This window comes from Opisthocomus hoazin, chromosome 16, assembly GCF_030867145.1.
Source record: "Opisthocomus hoazin isolate bOpiHoa1 chromosome 16, bOpiHoa1.hap1, whole genome shotgun sequence".
Classification (NCBI taxonomy): Eukaryota; Metazoa; Chordata; class Aves; order Opisthocomiformes; family Opisthocomidae; genus Opisthocomus; species Opisthocomus hoazin.
The window spans coordinates 20,786,958-20,807,539 of NC_134429.1; the positions used below are offsets into that span (position 1 = coordinate 20,786,958).

The window sequence follows — 20,582 nt, forward strand, 5'->3', positions numbered from 1 at the left end:
ATGAAACTCTTAGTACTTTTACCAGGTAGTACAGGCTGGAGGCGTTGTTGTAAAGTTCTCCTTTCCCTTCTTATTTCAGCCAAAACACAGTTTAGCAACCGTGTAGACTGGCAGATAGTGCCACTGTCGTTTCACCCCTGGCAGAGCGAGAGCACAAAAGTCTCTGGAAGGTGAGGGATTAATCAAGTTGAGCTCCTGTCCCAGCTAAATGTCAGCCAGATTATTGCTTTTGGATATGATTTTGATGTTCTCCTAACCAAAAGACTGAATGCCTGGATTGGGGAAGGGAGGATATACAAATTACAAATTTACAGTCAAAGTGACAGCCTTGGCTGTAGCAAAACAGGTAATTGTACAATGCAGTGTGGAGGAGGAGCGGCCGGGCCGTCCGCCTTGCCAGGTTTGGGTCCGTTGCCAGCTTGGTCCAAACAGGTGCCACAGGGCAATGGCCGCAGCCGCTGGCCAAGGAGTGCATCCTTCCCTTCCCGAAGTGGGAGCGGGACCGAGCGGCCCTGGCGAGTGGCAGCGCAGGCGGACCGGCTCGAGGGAGTCCTGGGGCTTTCGCTGTGCTTGCTTTGCGCTTCCGCCGTCCCCAGAGGTGCAGGGTGCTGAGGAAGACAAGAACCAAGTCTCTGCGAATGTGAAACTGCTGTTGTGTTGTTCCCACAAAGCACTGGCACGCTCAGATCATCTGGTGCGTCAGATAGGATCTCTTAACGATACTGGAATCAGTGATTATTTACTTTGGGCTGGCAGTTAAAAAAATGCTTTACTTCATTAAACCCTCTTCAATGACCTAAATACGTTTTGTTTCCAGCATCTGGATACATTATGGACATTTCTTTGTCTATGATCTATTGGTGGTAGTTTTTAAGACATAAACAGAAATGCTATTTGGCAAGATCGTGTATGGAGCCATCTTTTAACCTCAGTGTTCCTTTTGGCACAAGATCAAAAAACTCCTTGTAATCAATACTCGGAGCTGGATCTGCTACGAACTTCACTTGGAGTGTTTAATAACAGTAAGGGCTGTGTGTGCTTTTCAAAACTTTTAATGAAGAAAAGTCCTGGTACTCTTCTAAAAGAAGCTCCAAATGTAGAATCCATTTTAGTTCTGATAGCAAACAACTGGAGTTACTAAGGATAACATATAAAAAAAAAAAAAAAAAATCTCTTAGCCACTTTGGCTTACTGCAGGAGAGCCTTCTGCGGAGCTTTCAGAATTTTCTGAGCAGACACTGACAGCTGGGAGCATGGCTTGAAGCCTGCGGTCAGGGTGGGGGAAGCGCTTTGTCAGGTGTCTGTTTGAAGTGGTGGCTGCAAGGGCTTTTTACGGAGATGTCAAGTAAAGAAAACACGAGCAGGCAGAGAATGGTCAAGTTCTCCGACCTCGAGAAATGCAGTGCTCACTGTATTTATAAGCACATTTCTCTACTTATTCATTGGCTCTTTTACTCAGTGTTCCATCTAGATGAGGGTTTGCCTCTCTCCTGGGCAGGAAAAGCCCACTTCTGTCTCGGAGGCCAGACGTGGTCCTGGTGGGGAGGGTGCAGCTGGTGCCGCTCCCCGAGCAGGAGCAGACCTCGCCTGCTCCAGTGCCCGTGTGCTGGGCCGGGCAGCCGGGTCCCGGCGCTGTGCCAGGCGGGCTGTGCGCCTCGGCACCGGTGCCGCAGGGTCACAGAATCACAGAATGGTCGGGGTTGGCAGGGCCCTCTGTGGGTCACCCAGCCCAACCCCCTGCCCAAGCAGGGTCACCCAGAGCAGGCTGCACAGGACCTTGTCCAGGCGGGTCTGGAATATCTCCAGAGAAGGAGACTCCACAGCCTCCCTGGGCAGCCTGGGCCAGGGCTCCGTCACCCTCAGAGGGAAGAAGTTCTTCCTCGGGTTCAGCTGGAGCTTCCTCTGCTTCAGTTTGTGCCTGTTGCCCCTTGTCCTGTCGCTGGGCACCACTGAAAAGAGCTTGGCCCCATCCTCCTGACACCCACCCTGCAGATATTTGTAGGCATTTATAAGGTCCCCTCGCAGCCTTCTCTTCTCCAGGCTGAACAAGCCCAGTTCCCTCAACCTCTCCTCGTAGGGGAGATGCTCCAGTCCCCTCACCATCCTCATAGCCCTAAGGGTCTCTGGTGGAGTTGCAGAGCCAGATGGTCACTTTCTGCATCCTGTCACTTGCAGTCGCCCCAGATCCAGAGTTCGCGCCGGCGGTGACAGTAGGGTCCTTAAAGGAGAGGTCCTGTTTTAAAACTCCGTGTGTTTTCTGGAGGCTCAGTGCATGGTAGGCTTTGTCCTGCAAGGCAGCCTGTGTTACTGGCGGTGTTACCAGTCATCCCAGTGGTTCTCTGTCGTGTTGGCATTGTGGTCTTGCTGTTCAGGGCAGGTTCCCCTCACACCTCTGGCAGCAGCTCTTCTGGAAGAGCCGGTAAAAAGAATGCAGCAAAGAAAATGAAAGAATTGTAGCCTCACGTTGAGAAGCAGCTTCCTGATAATCAGAGGTGCATGGAGGCACTGTAGAGAACAGAACGTTCAGAGGGTTTTGCAGTTTGTGAGACGTTGAAGCTCTGCTGTGTTGTGTTATTGCCCACCTCAGTTTTCACATATCCCATTGCTTTATTATTGTATGTACTTTTAAAGCAAAACACCCCCCCCCACCAATGCCCGAAACTCTGCTGTGAGTTCAGCAGCTCTCTGGAAAAGCAGATATGATGTGAGAATGTGTAAAGGACACATTCTTTCAAGTCATATTGAAAAGAGAATTGTTGTATAAACAGATGGGAGGATGCCATTGCCCCGGAAAACTGTCTGAGTGGTGCCCCAAATTGCACTTTGGCAGGAGAAGGTTCAAGGGCAGAGCAGAAGAATGAGTTATGCTGTGGAAATACCCTCTGGAAAGGACTAAGTGCAGAACCCTTCAGTTTGGAGAAACGAAAAATATATGATGGGGAAGAGAGACAATAAAATATCTGATTGCCGTTTACTGTAAGAGCAGAGCACGGAGCATGCAGAGCAGTTTGGCGCTGGATCTTTTCTCCTGCGCTGTGACACTCGTGCTGACAGCCAGGTGCGGTTCCAGTCTGCAGGCCTCCTTTCTTCCCTCTGATTCACTGGCAAAGGTAGGTGCCCAGCTGTACCGGGTACTGCGTCTGAGTCGAAGGCAGAGACAAAGATCCTCAGTGCTTTTCCTGTGGGATTCAGTGTGGGGACAGAAACTGAAGCAAAAGCTGCTCTGTCTTACTCGTAGAGCCACATCCCAAGATGGCTTGTCCAGGGCCTGAATTTGTCTCCAGTCCAGTGTGTGGTACCGGGGTGTTGAGCTGTGTCTGGCATCAGCTGAGGGAGATTTTCAGCTGTGGTCAGTCTTCCTCTGATGCTATGCTGGAAGAAGAAAGCAGCAGATTGGAGCTGCTGAGATGGATGTCTCCCACCTTGTGCGGAGAGTGCAGCAGCTTCTCTGGCCAGAACGCATTGCCTGGAACTCCGTGGAAGAGGTGCTCCTGGCATCCGCAGTGTAACGGATCCTGAGGAAGCAAGGTCTTCACCTTCCTGCATCTTTGAAGCTCTTAGAGGCTCAGTGCACTCTTCCGCTTCTAACCAGGAGATTTTTCTCTGCTCTCCCAGCAATTACTTAAAAAGCCTTTGAGAGGCTTTTGAGGCATTTGCTCTTAAGTTCCATCCTTTTTAGAAACTAACTTGGGACAAAGGCCAGATATCTACATAGATAAAAGTTCTCCGTCACTCTTGAATTTTTTTTACTACCTTTGTTTTAGGAAGTTTTGGAAATGCGACCAAAGCAACTAACAGTCTGGTAGCCAGGAACTATTGTGTCTCAGTAACTGGTTTGTACACTGGGGAAGGTGACCAGCAGACGCTTCCTGCGGAGCTCATGCTGCCCAGCACAGCGTGTGATGCGCCGTCTCAGATCTGTGTCGAGAAGTGAATCACAGTCATTGTTTACACAGACGCTGGAAAGATTACAGATTACCTTAGGTTTAATAATTTTCTTAGCTTGCAGTTGTGATTGTCTGATCTGTCGATTCCTGAGACGGAGCTGGTTTACAAAGCAGATGCCAGGCGAAGCTGTCACCCCCCGGATGGCACTGCCTCCAGAGGGGACTGGAGCTGCGCCCGGCCCTGCTGCCGCGTGTGCTTGAGCACGCCGAGCACAAACTGCTACCTGTGGGAGACAGCAGCAGCCCAAGAAAAAAAAGCAGAAACTTCTTTCCATTTGGGCTCCCTGAATTCCTGTCTCAAGAAAATGCATTGAAATTGCCACCCACTCTCTGTCTGGCTGATTAAATAAAATATTGACCTTTTCCAAACACAATATTATCATTCCAAGCACAATATTATCCAGTTCGGTCTGAAATTGTTTCTACAGCTCTTAAAAGGGAACTCACCTGGCACCTCCAATCAATTCAGATAAAACAACACTGTATGCTTTTTAAATAAAAAACTGATTGTGCCGATGTCTGAAGTTAGTCCACAGAATAATTCCATATTAACTTTTCTTTATAGAGAGTATCATTTGCTTAATATTACTTCCGAATGAAAGAAGACAAAGTGCCCTTTTCTGTCCCTCTGTTGTTCTTTTTCCTTGCACAGAACGTTACTACAGGGAATTCCTCTCTGAGTTAACTTTCCAGCTCGGAATAAGTACTTACTCCTTATCTGAGCGGCCGTGCGCCTTGCGGACAAGTGGCAGAAGTGGCACGTACAACAGCAGAAACTGCTCCTCGTGGTTAACACTGATCATACCGTCAAAGAAACACACTAGTCTAGAAAACTCCCCTCCTGTTTAGAGACCATGCAAGGCTCTTCATAACTTCATCTTATCAAAGACTTCTTTTGCTAAATTAAAAGAGAGTGAAGTGATGTAAACTTGTGTCACGCTCTCTGTGGCAGGCACCCGTGGTGGCTACGCTGGTCACCTGCATCGTATTTTCCTTTCAGAAGGGATCTCAGTGCGATGGTCCCTGCGGAGGAGCACTGAAGAACCACATCTTCCACAGAATAACTAGGACTTGAACATCTCATCATCAGCCTACGCTTCTCTTCCAGTTCTTCTCAGGCTTTACTGGGCCATTTTTCTTACTGCATCACCCTGACTGACTACGACCTTGTCATGTTAAAGTGACAGTCAGGTTATCCTGCTGATGGGTATCAAGTTGACGTATGCTGTCCTTTGTGTCGGGTGCCAGGCAGGGATGCATTCCCAGCCAGCCTGCGCTGCCCCTGGGCGGTACCAGCTCCGGGGAAGGCTGCTGTTGGCATTCGCACCTCTCGCAGAGCGAGCAGCAACGCTAAGCTGCTAAATGAGACCGTGCATTTCCCGCTTTAGACTTTGGAAATTGGTGGGAACGTTGCATGTTGGCTTTATTTTCCTTCAAGTGTGATTAATGATCAGAAATCTACATGTCACAGCTTAGCTGTTTAGCTTTTGCGCGCTGCTGTGGTTCCACTGAAGGCCATTATTTTGATGGAACTGAGGATAATAAGCTCTAGGTACAGGCACAGTTTACTGAGCTGGATTTTTGGCAAATTCTGTATGCAGTGAATTGCAAGCTGGCTTTTATGTTTGTGCTTGTGATTTGACATGCTTGCGTGTGGGGACCTAGAACAATTTCAGTGAGCTCAGCAAAGTTGTGTGTCGCTTGGGTAGAGAAAAGACTTGGCTTTTGAACCAAGACAGGCAAGCATGCCTATGAAAATATCTATGCGTTACGTACTCTTTAAATGTGGTAAAACAACTCGTAATTCTTATCAGTGTCTTTTTAGGCTGTGAGGAAGAGAAAGAAATGAGGTCGCTTTTGTCTGTTCTTTCTCAAATTCTGAACTGTGTCGTTATTACACGTCAGTAAAGGTGGAGGCTGCGCCGTTCAGCGGTGCGAGGGGAGAAGCCAAGGCCAGCTGGCCCTGCTCCGTAGCCTTCACCGTGGCACAGCCGATCCCAGTCCTGCTCTCTGGCAGCTGTGTGCGTGGAGAGGTCGAAGCACCAAGACTTTCCTGTTTCCCACAGTATTGGTGCAAATCAGTTTCAGCGTCAGTGGCAAGACTTTGACTACGATGAAGGGGATTTTGTAAGAAAAAAGCAGTAGTGTTGATGTCGACATACAGATCTGAAAGTACTTTACCTCTGCCGCTGAAGGGAGAAGGGCAGGGAGTTTCTGATGGTCTTGCCCATGGAACTGGAAATGAGTGCAAGCCCAGTGATGGCAAGAAAGAGGCAAATCAGGCAACTAGCTGTATTTAAATCTCACCCAAAGGGGGACATAAACGACTGGTGTTCAAATAATGAATTATTCCAGGGGCTAGTTGGTACATTTGTTGAATCCATTTCAGTACAGGTCTTCCCTTTGAGGGTATTTTCTAAGATACCCTAGTCATACCAGGTATGAGTAGATACTAAGATTTGAGTCCATTGCCTTATATAGATTTATATGTCAATGTGTGTCCTGAATAGAAAGGCTGCAATTTAATATGAAGCATGAGCTCTTCAGCCAAAGCCCAGAGGTCCCCGTACGTCAGATCAAGTGCATGTCAGCGTTGCCATTACAAGAAGATGTATGATCTCTCTTTATTTACTTATGATTATTACTGATCATCTTAACAAACAGGTTATCAATATATGAAGTATAGAGGAAGTTCATTTATATTACTCTGTCAATATCAAGGTCATTTTTGTAACTAAAAGGGGTCGAGAACAAAAGCTAGATGGCTCATATATGACTGAAGCTAACCGTCCAATCCATTTACATTGTTGCCAACAGCAGAGCTTTATCTGTTAACTGAAACATTACACTTCACTCTTCAAGATGACTTTTTGCTCAGATAATTAATCGCTGTAGATACATTAAGTGATTGCGTTATGTAGTTCTGTGGCAGAGAGACTTTAGAGTCGATGACCCTAAGCTTCCATTCCACTGCTATTTTCTCTATGGTTAGGGTGAAGATGTAACTGGCTTGCAGTTCAGAAGCGTGTTGTGTCAGAGGATCTCATGTTTTATTTAGCATAAAAGTCTGCTAGGCATGTTCCCAGGTTTGATGATGAAAAAACTGAGTAAATACAGATATAATTCAATACTTACAACTTCTCTTTTTATCCTTGGACTCTAGCTAAGCGCTAGACACAGAGAGAAGTGTCCTGTTCGTCTTTTCAGAATTCAGTGTTACAATGCAAAAAGGAAGTTCAAGATAATATTTGTAAGGGTATTTTAGAAAGAAAGTAATAACTAATTTAAGCTTTTTTTTTTTTTCCTCGTGTTTACTGTTACATAATTCTTTTCTGGGAGGCGTTTCAACAAGTGAACGAAATACTAGACAAAGGACTTACAGGCTTACATTATTAATTGGGACTTACTCTCCTCTCAGGAGTCACTCTGTGTTGCAAAAGGGGGATGCAGTGGGTGTGCACGTACTGTGTAAATGTTTCATCTCTGCTCCAGGGTCCTTAAAGATCTCATTCTCTGTAGCTGGTGAAACCTATTTTCTTCAAATAGCAAGGGGATGTAGATGGTTGCTAAAGGTGATGTTGGGTTGCTGAAATGGAGAAAAAGAACAGAGGCAGGTTCGATGTGGCGCCCTATGGAAGGGAAAAGCATCTCTAACTTGGATCCAAGGAACACATGTAATGAATGAAATACGTTCTCTTTCAGCAAAACTGCCAACCTATGAAGTGCATTTCTCATGCTCATTAACACTGGACTTGAAGAACCTGATAAGAACGCAATATAAAATCAAAGAGCCCCTAAAGACTGGGAGATTATATTTAATACTCTCCTATCACCAGTCCCTGAGTGCTTGGCAAGAGAAACGGTGACATTTACTAATCAGTACCCTCTCTTATTTGTCTTGGCTGAAAGTCTCAAGTCCCCAGCTTATTGAAGTTATTACAAATGCTCTCCATTAGATTCTGTTTAACTTCCTGGTGTTTGCAGTTGAGCTGGATCACAACGTCATGGAGGAGTTATGTCTTTTAAAAGTGATACAGAAATTTTGATACCATGTATGTAAATTGCAAGTTTATTTTCTTTCTTGCAGTCTTTGTTCTTAAACACATCCTTAATGTTTGACGTTCATTCTTCTTGGCATTAACTACCCCTGATATTTCCCTGCACCTTTCTGGATGCATAGAAGTTTGTCTCGTGCGATAAGAAGGTGCTGTTTCTTATTAAAAGATGACTTGGGACGTTCTTTTCTTTTGAACGCCCTTTGGGATAGCCTGTAATGCTTCAGCCCTGTAAAGTGCATTTTGTTCTCCTGAAGGCTGGCAAGCAGGGAAAATCCCTCTGTAAAGCGATACAGGACATAGGGCATGAGCAAGTGCAGAGCAGTTCGCTGCAGCAGATGACCAGAAATTTTGGACTGTGGATCCCTCCTAATTTTGAACATTTTTCATGCAGCACTGTACCACCTTTTTGTTCAGGCTTTCAGCTGAAAAATAAATGGTTATAAAATGGTCTGTGGAGTGCATACCATGGCTTTGCAGACTGTTACTGGTCCACAAACCACAGTTTGGCTGCTCTACAGTGTTCCCAATTGTGCTGGGGTTGCCCTTAGCAGTGAATGGTTGGTTTATTCTTTATATTCTTTTCAGCCCTTGGCTTGTTTCTTGCCAGTCAGAGCAGTGCTGTTCATCCTCCTTCACTCACCAGCCAGGAAAGGAAATTCTTCTTCTCAGACAAGAGCTTTCCTCCCTTTCCTCTTGATTCCAGGCACATTCGTTTCAAATTCCCAAGGCAGGATATTGAAAATTTCCTCGTTAGTAGGGCTTCAGAAATTTACTTACTACAGAAAATGTAAAATTTTGGTAAATTGTTGGCCAGAAAGTGCTATAAAATCCCTGCACTTTAAAAATACGGCTAATAGAAAAAACTGTTCAGCGCTGAAATGGTTTTCTGTGGGTTTCTTCTCCTCTGGCCTCACCACAGAAAGAACATCATGTCTGTGACTTGGCTACTGCAGGGCTGGTAGCTGATGTGTTTTAAAGGACTCTTCCAGCTCCGGAGCCCAGGTGTGACAGCACGCTCACAGCCATCGCCGGGGCGAGCCCATGCCGTGCCATCTGCGGTTCTCAAAAGCTGCTCTTGCTCGTCCTGCTTGTGCCGAAGCGCAGGGGAGGTTGAAGGGCTTGAACGGGCTTCTCCTTCCGCAGCGCGTGGAGCGATGGGACGGCTGCCCCGGGGAAACCCAAGGGACGCTGAAGGGACGCGATGTAAACCTGGCAATCCCAGATGAGGTTCACGTGTATTTTGTCCGTACTTTCCGTAATACCTTGCTATGTGGTTCTTCTGTCCTCATGAACACAACGTTCCTTTGAGGTCGTGTTAATCTTGTATGCACAAATAGCATTATAGTGCTTGTTAATCAACTCATGTGGCCTACATCAGCATAGGTAATTTCTGACCTTTTCCATAGCTCCACCTTGGGGGGTTTTGGGATGATCATGTGTTCAGGGCATTCCTGGGCAAGGCTTTCCTAGCTGAGTGATGTTATATTTATAAAGACAAAAGCATCAAGTGTCAAAAATGGGCGTTAATCATCACAGTGTTTAAGGAACTTCAGGAAGCTCAGATGAAGCTCAGTCTCTTTGTGCTGGATGGTAAAAATAGACATGCAAACTACAGGTTTACACAGAAAATGTCTGGATTAAAATTAATATTAAGCCAGCTCATTCCCTGCCAATACTTAAATAACTTCACGAGCTGGATTAACACTCTTCATGCTTTTTGCACAAGCTATTGTAGCTCATGGAGCACATCCATGTAACATTCGTGCAGAGAAGGGAACTGGTGGTTCCATTTGTATTTCAGGACTTGATGGCTTCGGTGACAGTAGATCAGATTATTATTTATTCCATGTTATTCAACAGGGAGGCTCTGTAGTCTGTTAGCGAGGGCAAAAGGCTGAGCATTTTGCTGCTGATTTACCATATAACTTCAGGCAACTCAGTCTCTGGACCTCGATTTGTAGGCTTTTCAAGTAGATGGTTTTTCTTCCACGGAGAGTTCAGAGCTTACAAAATTTACTGTTTAATTTTTTATATTTATGCAATGGTTGTTTGCAACTTTAGTTCAGCGGATTTTATATTGCTTCCGTGTGCTGTTTGGAAGTTCTGTGGTACCCAGGGTGACGCGGGTGTTTGGTTTCGGAGGTATCTGGAGCCCGTGGCAGAAGCAGCGGGGAGTTTCGGATACCTGGCTGCGTACCGTAGGAGACCTTTCTGCGGCGTGCCGGGCTGCGGGGAAGAACCAGAGAGGCAACAGCTGTGACTGTTACATTTTGCACAAATGAGCTTTTTGGTTTCACTTCAAAATTGGCAAACTGTTAATTAATAAATAAACAAAGCCTTTCCTGCGTGTGCATTTGCTATTTGCAGTCTACAGAGCTGTTAGTGGCAGAGTCGATTAGCTCTTTACTGCTGTAGCAGCAGCACCGGTCGATATAATGAGTAATGGCTGCTCGTGTCTCAGGCAAACGGCAACGATGAGAAACACTTCATGTGCTTTTTTTTTTTAATTTTTTTTTTTTTTTTTTTTATAAAATTGTCCTTGGGCACCAGGGAGTGAGAATGTTGTTGTGGTATTTGCTGAAGTCAGGTAGAGACAGGCATGAAGTTGTCAAGAACCTCTGTACGCGTCGGAGCCAAGTGAGCCGGCACGTACCAGCAGACAGCTGAGCAGATCCATGTTCTCGTCCCAGCTCCAGCCTCCGTGGGAGCGCGGGGGGAGTGTCCTGGCCGTGGTCAGAGCTGCTGTGGAGGCGAGGTGGGAGCGGCTGCCCGTACCTGGGAGGAGGTTTGGGACGCGGGGCCGTGTCCCACGCGGTGCGGCGTGCTCCTGGCCCCTACGCGTGCGAACAGTGCGGTTTCTGTTAGTTCCACTGATACCACTCATCTAAACACCTGGCTGGGCCAGGGCCAGCACTCGCAGGACTTTGCAGGATAAAACTTTTAGAGGAATAATTAATGGCAGTTATGAAGAACGGGATTTATAGCTTAGTAACAGCGTTCTCTTCCGAGCCGAGGTGGAAGCGGTGCAGAAGGCAGGTGAGGCGTGCGAGTAGCGGAGCCGCTTGCTGCCGCTGCGTCGGACGGGAGAGGCAGCACGTGGAGCTGCGCAGGGTGTTCAGCCGCTGCCCGTCGCAGCCGGGCAGGTGGCTTTACCGGCTTGGAGACCGTGTCCTGGAGGTGGCCGATCCCGGCCAGGGCTGGGATGCGCAGTGCCGGGTCGGTGTGATCGCTGTGCTGCTGTGAGGGTTGCTCCGTAGCACAGCTGAGACGTTTTTTAAAGCCCAGAATGAGCTGGCTGGAAGAAACCGTTTGCTCTGCGTGTTGTGTTGTTCCCACGTGCGCCGGGCGATCGCGCAGGCAGCGTAGTCATCGCTTCGCAGTCAGGCAGGAGAAGTCACCTGTTAACAACAGCGAATTAGGCACAGCAGGGACATCGCCGCGATGTCAGCTGAACGTGGACTTGGGCGCAAGTAAGAGTCGAGTCCCTCAGCTAATTGCAGGCAAAGTCAGTGTTTTCAAGAAAAGACTTTTTGGTGTTCCCTGAAGCAGCAGCAGGTTTAAGTCAGGGTTCCGGAGCTGCAAGCGGTGTCCCCGTAACGCTGCCCTGGGCTGGGCTGTGCCGGGGGCTCTGCAGAGCGGGCCCAGAGCCTGCAGGGCTGCGTGCCCGGGCGCTGGTGTGAACGCTGAAGTGCTTGCTTCGCTTTGATTCTTACTGACGTCAGCGGTGATGTACTGAGGTTTTACTAAAGGATCAGGTGATAACGAAGAACAAGTTATTGAAAAAAGGGCTATTATATGCACACCAACTTCTGTGGAATTATTGGGCATCTCTTCTGTTTCTGGACTGATGTGGAAATACTAAAATCACGACTCTGTGATACAGCAGGGACAGGTTCTAGTCTGTCATCTTCACCTTCAGAGCTTGCTGAATGCATCAAGCCATGCCTATTTAAGTTTTGGGGTTTTGTATTTTTTTCAAATGACAGTTTATCTGAGCTCACGGAATGAATGGATAACGTTACTATTTACATAAGCTCATTGTGATCTGTCTCGGTAATGTAATCAAATTAGGGTTAACTGCAGCTGGAGAATGCCAGCTTGTAAACTGTTTTTCAAAAAGAATCACATGGTGTTACTTGACATGTTTAGTATACATTCAGGAGGCTTTGCAAAAATTATAGCACATCCCTAAGTAATGTAACGAAGTCCGGACTGTGTTGCCACCAGGTCGCTGAATCCAGGAACTGAAACGCCGTGCGGCTCGGCAGCAGCCGGAGGAGAGACACCTCCAGCCCCATCCCTGAAGCACCAGTTTTTCTGACGTGGCTGCTGCTGACACGTTGTCTTTCTTTTGGCTAAAATCAACATATCAGTTGATAGAAAAAGCATATGGTGTAAATTCTGAGTACATTTAAGAACATCTGTGTTAGCTGCAAAAGTGCAGCCCACTGTACACGTCAAGCACTATATTTAGTCTTATGGCATTCGCGTAAGATGAAGTCCAGCCTGAGCTAAAATTACCCAATGAGTAGATTTTCAAAGTATCTTTTGTTATTCTTATTCATAAACACCGCATCTGGTACTTACTTTCCATCCTTCTCCCTTTCTCCTGTGATTAGGAGGCACTGTTGACATCACAGTGTTGCAGTCACCAGGTTCTGCTGCTGCTGCCGAGCTCGATCTCGCGGGGCAGTCCCTGCCCCTCGGAGCTGACAGGGCGCCTGCTGCCGGCCCCGACCGCTGCCTTTCCGTCCCTCTCGGAAGCGGCTGGCAGGCAGTTTTCATTCCAGACCCGGAACGCAGAAGTAGTTTGAAATTTCCTCCACAGCCCGGGAAGGTTTCTGCAGGCTCTGTCGGAGCCCTGGCGGCGTTTGGCCGCGGGAGGTTTTGGGTTCTGTCCTGTGCCCCTGCGTGCCCACGAGACACACCACACCCCGCCAAACACCGCAACCGTTTCGGCATCAGGCTGGCAGCCCCTTCTACTGGCACGGCAGACAGGGAATGTGGGACATTGCGGCTGTGGGCCGTGCCCAGGGTGATGCAGCAAGTCTGTGGCAGAACGTGGTCCCATACTGTTGCATTTTGGACATATTCGTATGTCTCTCTTAAAGTCCAGTGTAAAGGAAGGATGGAGAATATAATCTAAAAAGGGTTCCTGGTCTCCCACTACTGCTTAAATACCTTTTCCCACTCGTAAATGTTCTGATAATTTGAGTGTGGAGATGGTTCCATCGGAATTAAAATTCTTCATGAGATCGGAGTTTGTCTCCCCAGAAGTTCTGTAGTAGAAGGAAACTGAAAAAATACTTCACCTTGTCAAAATTCAGCCATGTTGTAGTGTTCTGAGTGAACGGTTAGATCAACAGCCACTGATGCTTTTCTGTAGAAGTACCACTTTTGATTATGTATGAAATACTTTTTTGCAGAAATTCTGTTCTCTAAGAATTTTGAAATTTGGGATCTGCTATGAATTGAAGGGGAAAAAAAATAAATACAGTTTGAGAAACAGAACTTGTCCCTTGAGCGCAGATCTATCCAAACCAACAAAAGGAAGCTTGTGTTGGCATTTAGATTCAGACTCAGGAATTCCTGACTCTTAAGCCTGTTTATACAGGACTATACCACAGCCCAATTTGCACTTCATTTTGATTTTTTTTCCCCTCCACGTTTATGGTCATGTTGAACGGGTGGATTATGCACTCTGAATGCACATACTTAACCAATTGTATTTAAAGATTTTTTGCATATAATAATTATAGTTAAGTGTCTTCATTTGGAAGCAGCAGTGTTCCATGAAGGCTTTTAAGTCATTTAGCGTAGCCATATTTCTGTTACAGCTCTGCAGGTTTCATGGCCTGGTTCTCAAAAGGCTTTTGAGGGTCGCTGCTTCCCAGTGAAAGTAGCGGGAGCTGTGGGTGCTCTGCACTTGAGAAGCGTCAGCGGTGCCCCAGCAACCTGGTGACACGCGCTGCTGACTGCGCAGGGCAGATATTTAACTCTCAGTAATTCAGGGGGAGATTTCAGCGTGTGTATGGGCACACACCAGTGCAGGAACACACAGATTTTTATTGCTCTGGTATTCACCTCTTGGTCCTATTTGCTTTCAGCTACTTTCTAAACCGCAGTTTCAGTATCTATTAGAGCTGTTGTAAAATACAGAATGGCTTAGGATTCTTGCTATTTCAAACATGACACGTTGTTATTACAGCTGAGCTTGGAGATATTTGCCAACATTTTTGAAATTTGTAAGTTGGTCGATCTCACCTGGGCATGGTGAAAGGGCTCCAAGAACTCTGTGCCAAATCCCCAGCTGCTGAAAAGCAACAGAGCCTCCTTGATTCTGTCAGAAACAAGTCAGCTCACACCAAGAGAGGACTTGACCTGTTCTCATTTTATCTTGGGTTTCCTTGCATTTTGATCTCTGTTCCTCGGAGCTTTTTTCCGTTCTTCTTTGGTAGCCAGAATACACTGCCTGGGCCTGGAAGCCCTGAGTACCTTCACCCCACCCTGGCCCTTGAGTACATGTTTAACCTTAGACATCCGAGATCCCTGCTGGGGTCAGCGAAATGACTGAGATGCTGGGAGTGCGGCTGTGCTGGTAGCGTCTGCCTATGCTGCTGGGGCTGGCCGGGGCGATAGAAAGTTGAGGCACTTGACCTCCTGGAATGCTTGCTGACCTGGATCTAATCTGAGGTAGAGCACCACAGCCTTTTAATGCCTTGTATCCCCACACCTCTCTGGGAGGACGAGTTCGAGAACTTCCTGGGCAGCTGCTGGAAGCACTGAGGTGCCGGAGCATCCTTTGGGCAGTGCTGGCCGTTGGGATGAGCTGCTGGAAGCACTGAGGTGCTGGAGCATCCATTGGGCAGTGCTGGCCATTGGGATGCAGCTCCTGGAAGCACTGAGGTGCTGGAGCATCCCACGAGCAGTGCCGGCTGTTGGGATGAGCTGCTGGAAGCACTGAGGTGCTGGAGCATCCCTTGGGCAGTGCCGGCCGTTGGGATGAGCTGCTGGAAGCACTGAGGTGCTGGAGCATCCCTTGGGCAGTGCCGGCCGTTGGGATGAGCTGCTGGAAGCACTGAGGTGCCGGAGCATCCCTTGGGCAGTGCCGGCCGTTGGGATGAGCTGCTGGAAGCACTGAGGTGCCGGAGCATCCCACGAGCGGTGCTGGCTGTTGGGATGAGCTGCCAGTGTGCTGGGGAGCTCTGGGCTGAGCACCTGGCTGCTGGATGCGAGCGTGTTCGTGTTCGAGGGGCAGAAGGTGCCACCGGCGTCGCAGGGGGATGCCGGGAGCGCAGCTGTCACTGGGCCTGTCCCCATCCCTTTTTCCTGCCCTGCCCTGCCAGCTTCGGTCGCCCGCTCCCCAGGGACTCGCCTTTGGAGAGCCCACAGGTCTCCATCTGCTTAGTGCCCATACCCTACATCGCCTGCAGTTTGGGACAGAAACACGTGGTCTTGTCAGCTAAAGAAATTATTTACAGAAGCTGCAGAAAACCTTAAGATATGTGGGAGAATATGACTAACTGTGTAATCTCTATATATACCTATAGATATAGAATATAACAGTCTGACTTCCAAAACATCTGCGTTGCTCTGTGCAGTTGAGAGCTTTGGCCTTTAAATATAATAATAACAAGCATCATCATCATTTTTATATTTTACAGCGTTCTTAGTTGCAATTCAACTTAATTTTTTTCCTATTTTGTTTTTTTCGTAGCAAATACTGACTGATCCCGAGGTGACCTCCCAAGAGGGCAATATAAAAAAGGTAGGATGTGGATCAATCTTTAGGCAAGTTGTTTTACTGTCTGCCTTTGAAATACACCTAGACTCTTTTTTCTCTTCTACTTTTGAACAAAGGTGTGTATCGCAATAATGTCGTCAAAGTTTTCCAATATTTGCTGTTGCTTTTTTGGATTAAGTATTGTGGTTCTATTGGCATATTTTCCTGCCTTTCCGTGATTCCAGTATTTATGCAAAAGGAAATAATAGTTTGAAGTGTTCCTTGATGCATCTACCAGTCCAAAAACCTCATTTACCTCTTTTCCAGTTAAAGAAAATGTTGGTTCTTTGTTAAAAGTGCTAAATTTTTAGAGGTCACTTCACCATGTAAATGTGGCTTTGTGAAGTCCAAGGCAAAGGAAATAGATATATGAAAGGATAAAATTTAACTCATATGATGTATTACCGGTGCTTTTCATCACATTGAGATGCTTAAACTATAATACTGACCAGAGAAAAATGTGTTCCAAATACAGCCCAGCTGTATAAATGTCTTCACAGTAGCTGTGAGGCAGCCTCAGCATTAGCTATTTCAGTGGCCGGTCTGCTGTTCGGTTGGGGTTATTCTCGGTAACACTAAAATGACATTCTTTCCGTGGCTGTCTTTTGGTTAACGGCTTGACTTTCGTAAAGTGTGACCAGTCAGATTTGATTGTAGCCTCTCTGGATGTCCAGGGGTAGTGCATTCCTGTTGAAATAATGAGCTAGCTGTAATTCTTTTCATGGGCAATTGTCTTCTAATGGGTATTCACAGTCCTATTCATAAAATGTGAGTTTTTGAAAGTAGAAAATATTTTAAATTTGAACTTGGAACAACCGCCATTTTTATTCATCCATGTAGGCGAGCGTCAATACTGTTTTTTGACTCTGAAAGCTACAAGGAAACACTTGTTTCACTCTGCCAAACAAAGTGAAATGTAATACTTGTCAGCCTCCAAAGTTAGTTTGGGACAAGATATTTAGACGCATGTCCGGTGGGATCATTCTGTTCTTACCGCGTTGAGAAAAATAAGCTTTTATTTTAGAAAGCCAGGCTACCAACATGAAGCATCCTGTGACCATCCAATGACCTTGCGAAAGACCTATCGCAATACTGCTGAACTTTTTACCTTGTTCGTCTCCATAACTCATTTGGTGTTTGTCTCTGCCTCTGTGGGATCCTTTTGTCTGAACAGACATGGCGACAAGGTGGCAGGTTCTTATTAGCACAACGCACTTATCACAAGGATGGAGTAAATTCGCCGTGGCTCAGGACTGCTCAGCTATTTCTTTCTCGGTCTTTAATTACAATATCACAAATAAATTCTGCAGCCCAGTCTGCGTTACCCTAAAGAGAGCAGGCTTTGTATGGAACAAGGGTAGAAGGCAACGTTAAGCTGGCAGCTTTATATGTTCAATACGGGCGTTTGTATTTAAGCTTCATCACTTTTATTTCAAAGGGGAATGTTGCAAAAACTACAGGTCTTTGAAAAATACCGTGCATTTAAATATTTTCCTGTACAGCAGGTATAAAACCGGACAATTATGATATTTGACAAGAGGGGAAGGACTGGCCTTCCACTTCTGTCTTTTAAATGCATTGTAGAGAAGCACTAGTGGGAGTTTATGAGGTGATAAATTTATTGAAGGATGGGCAGTAGGGTTTTACAGCTAGGGTAAAAAAGGTCAAAGCAGTAAGGTAAAGAGTTCAAGTCTAAACTTTATGGCTTGTGAAAAGACTACTGCTAGACAGCTTTTCAGTCAGAAGAAAATGAAAAATAAAGAATGAAAAATCATTCTGTACCATTTTTGTAGTATCTTAAAATTATTTGTAAGTAATACTCCAGCATTTTCCTCCAGTGGTACAAAACCCTCTTGGGAGAAGATTTCCTTTTCCACCCTCTCTAAATCATTCAGTTGTCATATCCCTGAAGACACAATAGTTGAGATTTGACTTCAATTTATTCCTGTTCCTTCAGAGATAAGTTGGTGGTGAGAAGGTGACTGAAGACAAATGTAACTGTAGTGGGTGGGCTAATTTAAACTAGGGGGAAAGGAAGCCGGAGCCAAACAGAGGGACCATAATTTTCAGTGGCTCATTTGGCTGACTGCTGTATCAGGTTCAGAATTGGGTAGTAACAGGGACTAGAAAGAGAAAAAAATCTCTAGAATGAAGAGAAAATCTGTTAAAAACAGTAAAAAAAAATAGAGGGAAGGGAAGCATGATAGCAGTGAGAAGTGTAGAAAGATGCACAGGAAACAATCTCTGCTTAAAAACTGATCACAGTACTGTTTCTGCTCTTAGGCTGCCAGAAAAAAAAGTTCTGTTATATAACTTTTAAGAAATTAAAAGGTAGTGAGAAGTCTGAAGACATAGCATAGCAGAAACTATTATTATATTATATGATAAAGCAGTCCCTTTTTTGGCTTGGAGCAAAATAAGACGTATTTTCCCACTATGTCCAGTATTTTTTGGTTTGTGTTACTGTTATTTCTGCTGGGACCACTAACACCAGAGAGCTGATTTGTTTGTTAGTGGCTGTCTCACAAGAATTAAGATTTCTAGCAAGGTTATTAAAGGACCTATATGCAGGACCATTATTCTGTATCTGGAATGGTGCTGTGCCATAGACTAAAACGTGTTGTACTCCTATGAACTTTTCCTTTTATCTACTTTGCTTGCTGATACTTAGTTTAACTTGCAGAAATATATATCAGCTCCTCATCCTGTTTAATTTTAAATAATCCATTGTGAAAGTAATGCTAAAATAGGAGATTCACTTTTTTTAGTGAACTGAGTGCATATGTTCAGAGACGTGCTCAAATACGTACGTTTACCTGTGGGTACATTGTCCGGTGTTCCCAAATGTCTTTTTTTCCAAGCCACCTTCCTGCAGTCTGTTTATTTTGCTTAGAGAGCAGCTCACATGTTCTATTGCTCCGAATTTTTTAAGCTTCTCCACTGCATTTAATGCACTGAAAAAAATGGCTTGTTATCATTATCTCCGTTGTCATTTTGATTTAACTTTGAGAGGGAGATGAAAGATTTCGACTTCCTCCGGCAGGAAGCAGGGCCAGTGTCCGTTACAAGACACCTTTTTTCCCAAGGAGCAATGCTAGGTGTATTTCTCTCTCCTCTGAAAGTCACTTTGGCTGATGGTTTGAGGATCCTGCTGAAGGAGGCTCTGTGTGCCGAGCTCCTCGCCAGCCTCGGCTGGATGGGCTGTTTTTCTGACTGTGGTGACAAGAGACCTCAGGGACTTCTCTCTGCAGTAGACTCTCTATTTAGTTTCTGTTTACTTAGAGGGAATAGCCTGAGGGGCTACTGGAGAGAAAACATCTGTGGGAGATAATCTATAGAGTTATCTATCTATCACTCTTGTCGACCCTGTCTCCCTTGAGAGCAAGCTGAGAGACTTGTAATAAAAAGGCATCGCTGAAGAGGCTTTAGGGACAAATAAAGAGACATGTTAAGGGCCAGCTGAAAAAGGATAGAAGACATTATTAAAGCTCAATAGCCATCTTATCAAAATCCAATAGGATAGGCATTTGGCAAAAGGCTTTAAATTTATTCTTTGACTTTCTCGAGAGCTTGAATTTATCCATTAACAAGAATGTACTACACAGGGAGCGGGAGATGCTATCAGCTTCAAAAGAGTTGGATTCAATCTGGTATTGTGCAAAACACAACAAAAACTGAAGACAAAACCAATTTTTTCCCCTGCTTTGGCCGACTTTGCACTCACATTGCAAAATGCTAGAAGCTGGTATACAATGCTGATGGCACTATAAACTAAAAATAATATATTCAGCACAGTAGTTTATTCTCTACTCCCAAATCACATAGATGTTTTAAAAATAAAGTTACTGGTAGAAACTGGGAGAGATTAGAAATCTTGACCTCTTAGAAAGCATCAAGTAGTGAACAAGGAACCTAGGTGGATGGAAAGCTTTTATTCCTGAAACAAAAGTAAAAACCAACTAATGTTTTGTTACTGCGGATACAAAGCGGGATGGGGCCATAAATCTCTCTGGGTTTATTATTATATACAAAATGCTACAGGTCACAGGAACCATCTGATACTTCAGAAACACATTGTTCACACAAGATGATTGATTGATAATTATGATAATTTGCAAAATGATTATTTGGGTATTATAACCATAGTTTGTCCCACTGGGTTGCTGTGAAGACATTTTCTATATCATGGGCCGTCAGAAATGGCCTCTGGCAACAAGGGATATGGAAAGGTCTGGTCGGGCTCTCCCAGTGGGATCTGTAGGACTGATGAATGATGACCCAGAGGAGTAAGAAATCAGACTTCAATAAGCAGTCAGGAAGGTAGTTAGAGAAGAGCAAGGGAACTGTTAACTGTCTTTTGTGGAGCAATTACTAGCTGGGCCATACAGCCTCGGGCCCCAGCACAGTCTGTCATAATGTTACACACGCAGAGAGAGATGGACTTAGAGGTTTTAACCTGAGCTGTTTCAAGTTCCTGGATTTGCAGCACTTTGCACAAAACACACTTGGCATTTCTGCATTTAATATATATTATGAACATATTTATTATCTATATCTAGTAAAAGGTGTTCTAAAACTGTTAGTAAAGATGTAAAATTCAAATTTCAGTGATATTTCTTCATCTTTCAGTTCAGTATATTGAAGAATCAAGCCCCCGGTTTTAGTGGTTTTAAAACAGTCTTCATACTTACTGAGAATTTACACTATTTACCAGACTGAATTATTTTAAAAATATCATCTGCTTTTGCATGCCTAAATTTAGCCTAAAAAAGGAGAGCATGTTCTTATAAAACG

General features: G+C 45.4%; 1 protein-coding gene across 1 annotated transcript in view; it reads left to right on the top strand.

Moving 5' to 3' along the window:
- Positions 1-20,582, top strand: part of ARHGEF16 (Rho guanine nucleotide exchange factor 16) — a 350,362-nt gene that overhangs the window by 158,689 nt on the left and 171,091 nt on the right. Inside the window, exon 3 of the mRNA XM_075437221.1 lies at positions 15,723-15,773. Within this exon, the coding sequence (XP_075293336.1) occupies positions 15,723-15,773 (51 nt within the window). The remainder of the gene's footprint in view (positions 1-15,722; positions 15,774-20,582) is intronic.